General features: G+C 42.5%; 1 protein-coding gene across 6 annotated transcripts in view; it reads left to right on the plus strand.

The window, feature by feature from the left end:
- The first annotated feature begins 7854 nt into the window (after positions 1-7854).
- sh3bgr (SH3 domain binding glutamate-rich protein) overlaps positions 7855-15874 on the plus strand; it is a 49417-nt gene continuing 41397 nt past the window's right edge. For 3 of the 6 annotated variants that reach the window (XM_048541155.2, XM_048541157.2, XM_048541158.2), the window contains exon 1: positions 7855-8083. In XM_048541155.2, the coding sequence (XP_048397112.1) occupies positions 8039-8083 (45 nt within the window). In that variant the 5' untranslated portion in view covers positions 7855-8038. The remainder of the gene's footprint in view (positions 8084-15874) is intronic. The other 3 variants (XM_048541160.2, XM_048541159.2, XM_048541161.2) reach the window with 1 other exon arrangement.

Here is a 15874-nt window from a genome sequence, read left to right on the forward strand (position 1 = left end):
GCACGGGGTCGGTCTCTGCTGTTTAAAATAAGATGGTGTAATTATAAGTTGCATTTATAAACTGACAATGCTCACACGCACTGAATGACCCTGGCTCCAAAACCACAGCAACTGCATTTATAAGGCGATGTTCACGTTGTGAGGCGTCTGAAGGCACTATACCGGGATATAAGCAGATATAATTTGGCGAGTGGGCACATATAGACATATTAAAGTAAGTGACCAAAAACTTAGGTAAGAATATAAAAAAAGATGGAAGAGGGAGGCAGGGTCGTAGAGAACACAAGACCTAGGTGCAGCAGTAGGCAATTCAGTTCCTCAATCCTGCTGCGCCATTTGATACGATTATGGCTGATCTCATCTCCTCGGCCTTCATTTTCCTGCCCACTCTCCTCAACCCTTCATACCATTACTACTTTAAGAATCTATCTCCCCAAATTTGCTCAATGTCCCAACATCTTAAAGGGCATAGCAGCAGAGATAATGAATCCATTGATTATAAAATTTCAAAATTCTCTGGATGCTGGAAATGTTCCAGTGAATTGGAGAAATGCTAATATTGTGCGACTACTCAGAAAGGGAGAAAGGCAGGCACTGGGAAACTATAGACTGGTTAGTTTTAATTTCTGTAATTGAGAAATTGTTAGAATCTATTATTATGAAATAACAGGATATTTAGAAAGTCAAAATGCAATCCACCAGTGTCAGAATGGCTTTAAGAAGGGTAAATCATGTTTAACCAATTTGCTAAAATTAAGACCATAAGACTATAGATATAGGAGCAGGATTAGGCTATTTAGGCCACCGAGTCTGCTCTGCCAGCCATTCGATCACGGCTGATTTGTTTCTCACCCCCTATTCTCCTGCCTTTTTCCTGTTACTTGACCTCCTTTTCAATCAAGTATCTATCTATCTCTGTCTTAAATACACTCAACAACTTGACCATAACCTTCTTCAGCAATGCGTTCCACACAATCACCACCCTGTGGCTGAAGAAATTCCTCCTCATTTCAGTTCTAAAGGGCCATTCTTTCACTCTGAGATTGTGCCCTTGAGTCCTAGTCTCGCCTACTAGAAGAAACATCTTCTCCATATCCATTCTATCCAGTATTCTTTAAGTTTCAGTGAGAACATCCCCCCATCCCCTCATCCGTAGCTCCATGGAGTACAGATCCAGAGACCTCAACGGCTCCTCACATGACAAGCCCTTCATCCTCAGGATCATTCTTGTAAATCTCCTCTGGGCCCCCTTCAAAGCCAGCATGTCCTTTAGATATGGGGCCCAAAACTGCTCACAAAATTCCAAATGCAATCTGACCAGAACCTTATACAGCCTCAGCAGTACATTTCTGCTGTAGTATTCTGGTCCTCTCGAAATGAAAGCTAACGTTGCTTTTGCCTTCCTAACTGCCAATTGAACCTGCATGTTAACCTTAAGATTATTCTGAACTAGCACTCTCAAGTCCCTTTGTGCTTCCGATTTCCAAAACCATTCCCCATTTAGAAAATAGTCTATGCTTCTGTTCCACCAAAATGCATAACCTCACACTTTCTCACATTGTATTCCATCTGCCACTTCTTTGTCCACTCTCCTGGCCTGTCAAGTCCTTCTGCAGCTGTCCCACTTCCTCAACACTACCTTTCCCTCTGCCTATCTTTGTGTTTTTTGAAGATGTAACTTGCAGAATGGATATCTAGATCGAGTATATATGGATTTCCAGGAGGCACTTGATAGGTGCCACATAAAAGGCTAACACGCCAAGTCAGTGACTAAAATATCAGCTTGGATTGGCTAAACAGCAGAAATCAGAGAATCAGGATAAATGAGTCTTTTTCTGGCAGGCAAGATGTAACTAGCGGGGGCCACAGGACTCGGTCCTTGGGTCCCAGTTATTTACAATCTATATTAATGACTTGGATGCAGGGATAGAAGGTACTGCAGTCAAGTTTTCTGATGACATAAAAAAGGTGGGAATGTAAGTTGTAATGAAAAAAAAATAAATTTGAAGGGGCCAAAATTTGGCAGTTAAAATTTAACATGGATATGTGTGAGGCATCCATTTTGATCAGAAGAATAGAAAGACAATGTATTACCTATACAGAGAAAAACTTCAGAATGATGAGGTGCAGCTGGATCTGCATGTCCTTGTGTGTGACATGCATGAATTGCAAAAAACTATGGAATTTTGACATTTATTGCTATGGGAATAGAGTATAAATGTACAAAAGTCTTCCTGCAACTGTATAAGTCATTAATGAGACAAAACCTGGAATATTATGTATGATTTTGGTGCCCCTACGGAGGGATGGAGTTGCATCGGAAGCAGTTTGGAGGAGGTCCACTAGATTGATTCCACAGATGAGGGGTTTGTCATATGACATGAGATTGAGCATTTTATCCTTACAGTCAGAAGTATATAGATATTAAAGAAGATGTACAAAATAGATGTAGTGAGGATATTTCTGTTTACGGGATAATCTGGAATGAAAGGCCATAATTTTAGGATAAGTGATAGCTAATTTCAAACAGAGATGAGGAGGAAGTACTTCTCTCAAAGGGTCATGAATCTGGAATTCACTACCCCACAGTGTGGTGCACTGAGTAAGTTGAAGGAGGAGATTGCTTTTTCATTGTAACTGGTTGAAGGGCTATGGAAAACAGGCAGGAAAGTCGAGCTGAGATCAGCCATGATTGTATTGAATGGCAGAGCAGGCTCGAGCATAAAAATTATTTGTAATAAATGGAATAGCTGGTAATTTTATTAGATTTTATTGTCACATATACTCGAGTTCAGGAGTACGGTGAAAAGTGGACAAAGTCGTCATTTCCCGGCAACATCTTAAAGAATACAAAAAAAAACAGGATTAAAAAACAGAAGCAGAGATAAAAGAAACAGCCAAAAGAAAAGGAAACACCCCTCCAGACCCCCACCGCCTCTGCCATGTGTCCTTGTTGCCAGGATAACAAAGCCACAAAGTATGTCCATAGTCTGCAAACACTCAGGTGCCCCGAGACCCGCACCCCACCGCAGCTGGAACACCAGCTCCCACCGCTGTCAGATACCAGGGCCCAGCCATGGCCCAGTGTCACTGCTGCTGGAACCATTCGTCAGTGCTACCTTGCCTCCACAAACGTTGTCGCCACCGTGAGTCCACGCTGGACAAATCTCAGCAATGCAGCCACCGCTGAAGTTGCCGGGTCCCGAACTGGGCTCAAACTCACTGCCACCTCCGACGATCACCGTTTCAGCAAGAAATCTGCTGCTGCCATCATTCCAGGCAGGAACCATTCCTACTGCTGTCGAAACTCCGGGAAGCCACCGTTCCCACAGTTGCCGTCCCCCGATTACGGTTGGCTGCACTACAGTTCAGGCTGTCCTTCATGCTTCCAAGGTTCCTGCTTCTTACTGCTGATGTTCGCTCTGAGTGAGTAAATAGATCTTAATTAAAGTTAGGTATCCGGATCATGTTATCATCTTTTACTGTTATCATTTATTTATATTATGTGTATTTCCAGTGAATAATAATGTATGTCCATGAACTTCCATATTGGAATAACCTTTCCCATGAAATGGCCAATCAAGGCACTGAAAGGTGAACAAGGGGGAAGTGTCCTGGCCCTGGCCCTGGATGCCAATGGGAAAGATTTCTGCACTTACAGGAATGTCCCTGGTATGGCCGTTCTGATCTCCCAAGGTAGTACACCACACCAGATGATTAGAAACAGAACGTAAGGGGCAGTGGAAAGAGAAGGGGATTCTGGGAGGTGACGCCTCTGAAAATGAGGAGACAAAACCAGCACATTTAAGCAATTTAGAGAAACCTATTGGGATATTGGGATGAATTGTGAAAAACTTGGATTATCTTGGCAAAATCAGCATGTCTGGTTCCCCAAGGGAAAAAGCCATGCCGGAACTGAAACACACGAATGACAATCTTAAATTTGAGCTATTGTTAGATAAGCAAATAATGTAAGTTAGGGAATATGAGAGTGAAGCAACGATCTTTCTTCTTGAATCATTTCCAGTTGCAGAGTAATCAATCAGTATTCTGCTAGAGACTGGAAAAATCCCTCTGCTTGCCTCACCAGTTTGAGATCGATCTTCAAATTCAAAATTAACGTGTGATTGAGATTTTGGCTGTTCTTAACTTCTTTGTAAGCACAAATCAACCTGTAACATTTTGGGAGTCAGAAGGTGAGTTATGTGCTGAAGAGTTCCAATTCTTTAATGTTCTTGTACCTATTTACATGGTCTAGTTAAGTTTCTGATTAATGGTAACTCGTGAACAGTGCCAATAGGGATTCAGTGATGGTAATATCATTGATTGTCAAGAGAGATGTTAGGTTTTCTTTTGATGAGATAGTCATTGCCTGGCACTTTTTTCATGCTGCTGCTTATCAGCCCAAGCCTAAACATTGTCTAGGTATTGCTGCAGATGGGCACATAATTCCTTCAGTACCTGAAAAGTTCTGATTAAAACTGAGTAGTGCAATCACCACCAAATATCCCCACTACTCTCTTGGATGCAAGGTTGCTGTTGAAAGCCTGAAGGTGATTCTCCATAAGACACTACCCCAAAGAACTCTTACAGTGATGTCCTGGAACTGAAATGATTGCCTCAAACAAACACAATTATCTCCTCTGTTGTAGGTGTGACTTAGTTGGCTCAGGATGAAGTGTGCAGGGATGGGGTGGTGTTCATCACTAATCAAAATTGAAAATTTAACTGAACTAGCCAAATGAAGAAGAGGAGGGCAGAGACTGGCTGCTGCTCACTTGCTGCCCTCAGTGCCTTCCCATGATTTATAACGTTCACTTTAACATTATGATTGATTGCACGTAATTTACTTGGATTGATGCAGTCACAAACATTCAACAATTTCAATTTCGGTGAAGACAAGGCAACTTTCCCAATAAAAACCAAAAGAACTGCGGATGCTGTAAATCAGGAACTAAAACAAAGTTGCTGGAAAAGCTCAGCAAGTCTGGCAGCCTCTGTGGATGAAAAAACAGAGTTAACATTTTGGGTCCAGTGACCCTTCCTCTGAGCTGATGGTGGCTGGGAAGGCAATGTTTATAAACTTACGTTTTCCCAGCCACTATCAGTCCTGAGGAAGGGTCACCAGACCCGAAATGTTAACTCGTTGTTTTCTCCTCCACAGATGCTGCCAGACCTGCTGAACTTTCTCAATAGGTCACATAGTATGCTGACTTGGATACCTATAATGTCTCTTTCACTGCCTCTGAATTGTTATTCTGGAAATCCTTGCCTAGTCATGGTGATAACACCATTACCACAAAGAATGCACTTTTTCAAAGGATAGGTCCATGACTAAATTCTGAGGAAAACTAGGGATCAAAAATAAATGCGGCTTTTCCAGTATTATGGACCAAACAAAATCAAAAGAAAATTGTCCACTGCGGACTCAGTTTCTCCAACAAAGTTCTGGACCATTCTATCTGGATAAAGTCCAACTAATCTGCACACATTTTATCCTGGATAAAGCCAGCAAAAACTTTCAGACTGCATACGATTGTTCTTGAATATTCTCTCAAAGTTGCTTGCAGAGCAATTGTATTTTGTCTATGTAACATTTGAGTATCTTCTACAACGATGCCCAACTGCATTGATCTGAAGCTACCAACACTTGCGTTACAAATATCTCAGTAGTGACCATGGCACAGCTAGTATTGTGTTTACTTCTCAGAAGATCGTTCAAGCCCCATAGCAGGCTAACAATCGATATTTCATAACAGTACTGAATGAACACATTGAATTTCTGGTACTGTTGAGAATTTATCTTCTAGTAATATTAGTTCAGTTGAGAAATTAAACCTAGGGCCTGACTGCCCTCTCAGATGGAAACAAAAGATCCCATGGCACTATTTTGAAGAAAAGTACAGGAGTTAGCCTTGGTGTTCTGGCCAATATATATTTATCTATCAAACAACATCACCAAAAAAGATTATTATGTTCTTACTACATTGCAGTTTATGCAGGTGCTTTGTATTGAACTGCCACATTCCCCCTCTTACAATTGTAAGTACGTGTCACCATTATTTAATTAATGGTAAAGCACTTTGAGACATCCATAAACTGAAGGTCTTTCCTACTTCAGGTCTTCTGCACAAACATTTCAGCACATGAAAACACTATCTGAAATATCCCATGCGACTTTCGCTATAATGAACTATTTCTCCTCATACTTGTCAATCTGTTCCCATCCTTTGATGTAGTTGACTACATTATCTTTCTCCAGCATCAGTCCTCTGTTCTCCAGATGGACAGGACTACCTTCACCTGGTATAGTTTCTATCTATTCAATTGTAGATATGAACTCTTCAATGATTTCTATACCAGCATTGTTACTGTTAGAATCCCCAAAGGATCAATCTTTGGCTCTGCCCTCGGAAGGTTTCTCCTCCCCTGAAAACATGACAGGTTCCACATTTGCACAACCCTTCTCCCAAATTCACTGCCTTGAAATGCTACTTGACTTTTCTGATGCTCAGATGAGCAGAAATTTTCTCCATTTAAACTGGTATTCCTCCTGACCTTGCCTTGCCCTATCAGTTGCTGAAACCCTAACCATATCTTTCATATTCTAGTCTTGCCTATTCTGATGCTTTCTAACCTGGCCTCCCACTGCCACCATGTGTAAACATCAACCACTCAAAAATCTGCAACTGGTGGCCTAGCTCGCATCATGTTCTGTTCACCATCACTGCCTATTCCCAATGACCTACATTGGCTCCCAGAACGTTCCTCCGAACTTTCTGAGGAAGGGTCACCGGACCTGAAACGTTTAACTCCGATTTTTCTTCACAGATGCTGCCAGACCTGTTGAGCTTTTCCAGCAATTTCTGTTTTTGTTCCTGAGTAACAGTACGCACAGTTCTTTGGCTTTTACTCCCCAACTCTTACCTGGCTCCCGCCTTTCAAACCCCTGCCCTCCTCCAAATCCAACTCCTGGTTCTTTTTGTGAGACCACCACGGGCTCGTATTTAATTGCCACGGCCTCCGTCTGCCACATTATCTTTGCAAAGCTCTCTTCCTCTTTTCCTGTAATGTGCTCCTTTAAAACATAGCCTGTTTTAACAAAGCTTTTGGAATCCTGTTCTGATATTTTAAGTAAATCAAAGGTGCTCCCTACTTGTAGTTATTATTTTACAGAGTCACATGCCCTTTTCAATCTTAGTTTGATGGCTGCTTCAACTATTTATAGCGCCCAACAATTTTAAGTCAGTTGCCGTGTAGTTTGCAACTTTACAGTCCCGATTTTTTTTAAAAAAAGTCGGCCGACAAAAAATGGGACTTTTCCACCATCTCAACTTGTTGATAACCTTATACCATCCACCTTAGCCAGTCTTCCGCTGAACTGGCTGACCTAGTGTAAAGTCTGGTGCTTTTTCTTTATAATTTTTATATCTTGACTTATCAATCTGCCCGTTTTCACGATAAGCCCCATTTCACCAGCTGGAAAGGAAATTGCTTGCTTCTGGTTTTTTTTCTATCGATAAGCTAAATAAATGCATCTTCGAGAAACTTTACTGTTGATATTTACTCGTCAGGGACAAAACTTTAGAAGATTTAAAAATATATTCAAACTGCTCTAAAGCTGCACGAACTGCACCTCTGCAGTTGCGGTCCTACGATCTTATTGGTTTGTGCTGTTCGCTTGCCATTTAGGGGAGGTTGCGCCACTCTCACCCGGCAGGGGCGCGGCGACGTGGGTGGGACGGAATATGATTGATGGAACGCTCAGCCATTCATGAACCGGGTTGCCATCCATACGCGGCAGTTTGTAGCCGCTAGCGGCCAATCAGTGGGCGCCTGATGGGGAGGGTGGGCCTTCGTTCTCCTGAGTCGGGACTCCCCCCCCAACGCCAGGCTGCGCTGAAGTTGCTTGTCTGTGCATGGGTGGGAACTTGCCAGGTTAAATTCGTTGCAGATATTTTCGCTTCTTTTGCGTTTTATTTGTCTTTTTTCCCCTCTGCTACTTTTTTCGGAGGTGTTGTTGACGTTGAGAGAAGCCATGGTTATCAAGGTCTTTATAGCAAGCCAGTCCGGTTCCACCGCGGTAAGTGAGACTTGTTTAAAGTTTTTTTTCCTCTTGTCTCTCTCCATTCACTGGAGGAGCAGCGTTTATTTTTATATCCAGCACAGCTGATAACACATACCAGACCCAGACCAGCAATCAGTCAAACCCAGGCACTTCCCCACGCAGATAGTGCACAGCGAACCTTCCAGAACCTGAAGTTACATTTTTACTTTCTCATACTTCCTACGAAATACTCAACTATTTTATACTGCATTAATTTATAAATTTTCTTTCATTTAGAAGGCATTGCGTTTACTTCAAGACGGCGTGTTGTAACAAGGCGAGAACTGGATACAATCCGTTTCAGGGAACAGCTCTAAGCTTCCACGATGCATAAGACAATGGGTGGCTGAGCTGTACAAGGTTTCGCAATGTGTCACTGATCTCTGAATTGGTTGACCTCAGCACAGTTGATTCTGCGGGTGTTGCAAAAGCTTTCAGTATTCCAGGATTAGGGAGGAAAACCTCGTCTTTAGGGCGTCCTTATCCAGTGATCATTTTTGGCATTGTGTCTGTGTAACCGTGCCGAGTTATTTGATCTCAGCTCCAGTGATGTTACAGGGGAGAATGATGTCTTGGTTCAGGCAGAGTTTCTGTGCCCAATGATCACCTGTTAACCCACTCTGAAAATGTATATTTGAAGAGTTGGGCCAGATTGAGCCTTGGTAGTAATACTGCTATGGTAAGTTGGTTCCACAACATGCACTGATCGAATTAATACACAGTGGCATTGGTAAATCGTAGAATCCCTAGTGTGGAAACAGGCCATTCGGCCCAACAAGTCCACGCTGCTGTTCCGAAGGGCATCCCACCCAGACTCATTTCCCCCACCCCGATCTCCCATGTCTGACCCACCCAACCTAAACATCCCTGGGCGCTACGGACAATTTAGCTCGGCCAATTCAACTACCAGGCATATCTTTGACTTGTGGGAGGAAGCTGAAGCACCCAGAGGAAACTCATGCAGACATGGGGAGAATGTGCAAACTTCACACAGACAGTTGCCTGAGGCTGGAATCAAACCTGGGTCCCTGTGCTAACCACTGAGCCACCGTGCTGACCTGTACCTTGCGTTCCATCAAGCAGGGAATAGTGTCAGAAGAGGAGGGAAAAATGGAGGTAAAACATAATTTTTAAAGCATTTTTTTCATCTGTGAAATATCACTTGCATCAAGCTTTTGCGGTTAATGGCATAAAGAACAGAATCGTTCAGTGAAGGATAAAGGATAAAACTTTTTTGCTGCCTGGGTTCAACAGGATATGAAACTTTTAAATTGCACAGGAGTTGAACTTCTGAAGTCTTAGCTATGAAAGTGATCAGAAGGTGCCCAGCCTAAAAACTGCATGACATCTGGTTATTGAGTTTGAGAACAAGTATGGGAAATTTGAAATAAACACAGAAAATGTTGTATAAACTCAGCTGATCTGGCAGTATCTATGGGGAGAACGCAGAGTTCATGTTTTGTGACTGGTGACTCTTCAGGTTCTGGTGAGAAACTGGACTCAAAATGTTAACGCGGCTTCCCCCTCACAGTTACTGCCAGGCCTGCTGAAGTTCACCAGCAATTTGTTTTTGTTTCATATCTCCAGTTTTTTGTATTTAGTTTCTAAAGTAAACAGTCCAGTCCTCCAGCTTCTCATCAGAACTTGAAGAGTTGCCAGTCGCAAAACGTGAACTCTGCTTTCTCTCTACAGATGCTGCCAGGCTACCTGGGTTTCTCCAACAATTTCTGTCTTTGTTTCAGGTTTCTAGCATTTGCAGTTCTTTGTTTTATACTAAACTGTGGATATCACTGTCTAGGTCAGCATTTTTTTTGCCCATCCCCAGCTGGCAGTGACGAGTCAATCACAATGCTGTGGGCCTGCAGTCATTTGTAGGCAAAACCAGGATGACAGAATCACTTGCTTAAAGAACTGTGGAAGCCTTTATAAGTCGTTCTTCAAGTTAATAATTTCTCCTAAGTTTGAAAGAGTAGCAAAATGAGAACTCAAATTTGAATTCCTGATCCAAGACTTTGTGACTTCAAGACTTGATCTTGTTTGGCCTGTTATTTTACACTGTTCAAATAACAATTACTGCACTTAAAGATAGTTTACAGCCAATGAAACTCTGGTACATCCTGAGATCAGGAAAGTCTTTGTTTACTGACTATCATCTACCTCACACTGAGCCCCAATCACACAGTTCTCTGGCCTGTCTTGGCTCCCAAATCCATCCCCAATTTTCACTGCTGTTTCCATATAAACCATAAATTCATCAACTAATGCCTCAACCTATGATTCCCTCTTAATACCTCCACCTCGCCCTCCACCTCACCTTCTGTCATTGCTTCTGCCTCTTTAACCATGTTCCTATTCCTCATCATTTCTTCTGTGGCACAGTGTCGTAACTTCATAATTTCATTAGAAGCCAATCCATGAAGTGTAGCTCATCATGTTAAAGATGTTATATACAGTACAAACTGTTGCTCTAAGATTATGCTGCTTGTGGATTTTTATGGCAAATGGTGAAATTGGAATTTCAAAAAACTCTGGTTTAAAATCTAGCTTACTGTAGATCGTGCAACTACTAACAATTCTGACCCTTTCATGATCTCAGGATGTACCAACATAGTTTATAGCCAATGAAATAATCTGAAAATGCAGTCACTGATGTTTTGATTATGTAAAGTTAGAGGCCATTTAAGATTAAATCTGGAAGTCACATAGTCTTGGATCAGGAATTCAAATTGAAGCCCCCACTTTGCTACACTTTCAAATTAAGGAGAAATTATTAACTTGAAAAAACGGCTTCATAAGTCTTTCATTTTTCTACCACTGGTCACAACCATTGGCTGTAAAACACTTCAAGACATCCTATGAGGTACTTCTGAAGTATTATCATTGTTGTAACATTGAAATGTGGCAGCAAATTTGCACTCAAAGCACCGTTAAACTGGAATATGGCCATGACCAGATAATGTTCTTCTTAATGAAATTGATTGAAGGAGGGGAAATAAAAGCATAATGTTTAAGGTACTAGGAAACAGTTTTTACAAGCATGAGAGGTTTCATTTAATCTTCTCCTTAAAGCATTTTTGAGAAGGGAATAAGGAGGATAGTTTTCCTCCATTTTTTTATTCTAACTGTCAAACACTCAAGTTGAGAGGTTGTATGCAAATGCAAGACTCAGTTTCTGCTTTCTGACTATTTTATGATATATTTTCAAAGCAATTTATGCAATGTATTTGTTCACATTGTCTGGTTTTAATAATTGGAACACCAATGCCATTAATATGCATCAACTCTTCCCTCAAACAAGCCTCCTGTAATCTCATGATTTCTTGAGGGAAGTGTTTTCATTGGTATTGAAATTTGCAAAAGGCACCCAATAATCTGTCATATCTGTATCTATTTTATGAAATAACTATTGCTGAGGCAGGAGTGACGAGCCTGTTTACATGTTTAAAAATATATCCTTTGGCTTTCCTATTATGTTGATTTTTTTTTCACTCGAGATCTATTTTCTCTTGGATAAAGATAACCTGAACAAAATGACTTGCAGGCTGTTATAGTTTCGGAAGATGATTTACCACTATCTGCTTAAGGATGACTTGCATTGTTATATATGTAGTTTCTGGTGTCTGTGATTGCAGGGGGAGAAATAAATTGGTTTTAAAGTTTACTTTTGAGTGTATTGGGGGAATGGGGTTAGAGAGAAGAGAGATGTAATTAACTAACAGTTTTTTGTTTATATCTTCAATTCAAACTGCAGTCCATAATTAAGCTCATTGTAATATTACAGTGTGATTGTAGAACAACAGAATTACTTCAGCCTGGGAGAAGGCCGTTTGGCCCACTATGTGTGCACCAATTCTCCAAATAAGTATTTCATGCAATGCCAATTGCTTTCCTTCTCTCTGTAACCTGACACATCAAGCAAGTCTAATTGACTTTTCAATAGCATCAGAGTCATACAGCACAGAAACAGACCCATCAGTCCAAACAGTCCATGCTGAAACATGATCCCAAGCTAAACTAGTCCCACCTGCCTGCTCCTGGCCCATATCCATCCAAACCTTTCCTATTCATGTACTTGTCCAAATGTGTTTTAAATGTTGTAATTGTTCCCACGTCCACCACTTACTCAAGAACTTCATTCCACAGGGTACCACCCTCTGTGTAAAAACTGTACTCAAAGGATTGAGCATTGGAGACAAGTGTGCCAAATTCCTTTTTAACTCTGTATGTGATGCAAGCTTCAAAGAATTCTGTACCTGCTGTCGAGGACCCTCTGTTCTACAACACTACCCAGGGCCTTACCATTAATTATATCAGTGCAAATCTTGTTTGTTCTACTGAAATGTAAAAGGATGAATATTTGTTCTGCTGACATGAAAGAAATTCGGTGCTTTTTGCTCTGTTGATACCGAAGAAATTAGGTTCTAAGCTGTGTCATGGGTGCCTCTGTCTCGCAGACAAATTGTGGTAATCTAATTATAGTCTGCTCCCTGTAAATGTTGAACTAAAGCTAAAAAGGTACGGAACTGTCTAAAGCGGCGGTTGAGAATTGAGGAACTATGTGTGTACGTGTTGTTTTTGGGCAGATGAACTTTGCTTCCAATGATAGATGATTTAAGTCACTTATGATCACTGTTGCTAGGCCGATAACTATGGTGAAGTTCAAAAAATTGTATCTTGCATACGTGACTAACTGTGTTGCAAAATTCTATATAAGAGGAAGGTGGTTCCCTTACTGGGGGCATCACTGTGCAATACGTCACATATAGCATGGAGTTTGTAGAGTAATCCTCCACATTGGTAAGCACGATACAGGCAACCAGCTTGTAACTGATGTCCATTTCAAGCCCACCGACTCCCACAGCTACCCAGAATACACCTCCTCCCACCCACCCTCCTGCAAAAATTCCATCCCCTATTCCCAATTCCTCCGCCTCCGCCGCACCTGCTCCCACGACAAGACATTCCACTCCCGCACATCCCAGATGTCCAAGTTCTTTAAGGACCGCAACTTGCCCCCCACAGTGATCGAGCACGGCCTTGACCGCGTCTCCCGTATTTCCCGCAACACATCCCTCACACCCCGCCCCCGCCACAAACGCCCTAAGAGGATCCCCCTCGTTCTCACACACCACCCTACCAACCTCCGGATACAACGCATCATCCTCCGATACTTCCGCCATTTACAATCCGACCCCACCACCCAAGACATTTTTCCATCCCCTCCCCTGTCTGCTTTCCGGAGAGACCACTCTCTCCGTGACTCCCTTGTTCGCTCCACACTGCCCTCCAACCCCACCACACCCGGCACCTTCCCCTACAACCGCAGGAAATGCTACACTTGCCCCCACACCACCTCCCTCACCCCTATCCCAGGCCCCATGATGACATTCCACATTAAGCAGAGGTTCACCTGCACATCTGCCAATGTGGTATACTGCATCCACTGTACCCGGTGTGGCTTCCTCTACATTGGGGAAACCAAGCGGAGGCTTGGGGACCACTTTGCAGAACACCTCCGCTCAGTTCGCAACAAACAACTGCACCTCCCAGTCGCAAACCATTTCCACTACCCCTCCCATTCTCTAGATGACATGTCCATCATGGGCCTCCTGCAGTGCCACAATAATGCCACCCGAAGGTTGCAGGAACAGCAACTCATATTCCGCCTGGGAACCCTGCAGCCATATGGTATCAATGTGGACTTCACCAGTTTCAAAATCTCCCCTTCCCCTACTGCATCCCTAAACCAGCCTAGTTCGTCCCCTCCCCCCACTGCACCACACAACCAGCCCAGCTCTTCCCCCCCCCCCCCCCCCCCCCCGCCACCCGCTGCATCCCAAAACCAGTCCAACCTGTCTCTGCCTCCCTAACCGGTTCTTCCTCTCACCCATCCCTTCCTCCCACCCCAAGCCGCACCCCCAGCTACCTACTAACCTCATCCCAACTCCTTGACCTGTCCGTCTTCCCTGGACTGACCTATCCCCTCCCTACCTCCCCACCTATACTCTCTCCACCTATCTTCTTTACTGTCCATCTTCGGTCCGCCTCCCCCTCTCTCCCTATTTATTCCAGTTCCCTCTCCCCATCCCCCTCTCTGATGAAGTGTCTAGGCCCGAAACGTCAGCTTTTGTGCTCCTGAGATGCTGCTTGGCCTGCTGTGTTCATCAAGCCTCACATTTTATTATCTTGGAATTCTCCAGCATCTGCAGTTCCCATTATCTCTGATACTGCAAGTTATCTGTCTGTTGATGCCGTACATTTTATGGAGACTAGTTTATGGAGACTTTATCTGGGCGGCATGTTGGCTCAGTGGTTAGCACTGCAGTCTCACAGCGCCAGGGACCCGGGTTCGATTCCCGCCTCGGGCGACTGTCTGTGTGGAGTTTGCACATTCTCCTTGTGTCTGCGTGGGTTTCCTCCACGTGCTTCGGTTTCCTCCCACAGTCCAAAGATGTGCAGATTAGGTGGATCGGCCATGCTAAATTGCCCGTAGTGTTCAGGGGTGTGTGGGTTATAGGGGGATGGGTCTGGGTGGGATGCTTCAAGGGGCAATGTGGACTTGTTGGGCCAAAGGGCCTGTTTCCACACTGTAGGAAATCTAATTTGTTTCAAGCGTATATGTTAGGTGAAAAAGAACTCAAAAGGACAGTATCAAAATGCAAAGGGTTGGTGTGACTCAAAATGGGCTGAAATGCCTGCTTCCACACTAGAGATTTGATGATTCTATGAATTACGATGATGTTTAAGTACAGTAAAAGTGTTTTGTACAAATCTCATCTCTCTCACAACTTGTTGCTTTAGCATCTCATACGGCGGTGCTAGTGGATATTGCAAGAGTGTCTGTTTACAGTAGCTACTAATTTGTTGGAGGATCAGGAACACTACTTGAGTCTTTCTTGGCAGTTGCTGCAATCCCGTTTTATTGCTTGGAACCGTTCCATTTTTGTGTGTAATTTAACAGCTTTGACTTTCTTTTTGTATAGTTTTGTTTATACTGATTAACAGCAGAACAAAATAGCTTGACATTAGTTCTCAATCCTGAACTTGTAACAGTGCTGAAATACTAGAATGTTTAGACTTCTGACACTAATGCACTTACCCACTGGCTAAGTAGCTATAGGACAGGCTGTCTTTACATGTTCACTGTTTCTGTAAAAGGAGCAAAAGTATTGATGACACTATTTATCACAGAACTAATGTAAATATGTTCAACTGAAAAGATGCAGGAACTAATATAAATTAATAGTTGGCTGATCTACAAAAGGAAATAAAGTAGTGGTTAATAGGTGATCATAATAGTGTATTTAAAAAAACATTTATTCAAAATAGAAAATCTGACAATTAACAGATCTTTTGCAACTTTCAAAATACAAGTAAAGGGTTTGATAGTGGCAGCTAGACTTGGACAGAAGAACTCCTTGACTGCTATATTTACTAATCTGGTTTTAAAACTGGTTTTGCAGTTCTTGCAAGTTGTTAGAATAGTGGGAACATTCTCTTTCAGTCATAATTCAAATAGTCACAATATTGAGTACGAATACTTCTTGCACTTAAAATGGGGGAGAGAAAAAGAGACCAACTGTGCTCTGAAGCTAATTCTACACCTAAATCTTAATTGTCATTTTGACACAACCTTTCTATACTTTTGCTTACAAATAATCCAACCAAGCTCAAGGCACACTTGAGGAACAAGAGCCCATCTTTACTTTTAAGGACTTTGAAACTCGTTGGCCTGAGCACTTACATTGTCTCTTGCAACTTTAGGCA

Source organism: Stegostoma tigrinum, chromosome 12 (genome assembly GCF_030684315.1).
Source record: "Stegostoma tigrinum isolate sSteTig4 chromosome 12, sSteTig4.hap1, whole genome shotgun sequence".
NCBI lineage: Eukaryota > Metazoa > Chordata > Chondrichthyes > Orectolobiformes > Stegostomatidae > Stegostoma > Stegostoma tigrinum.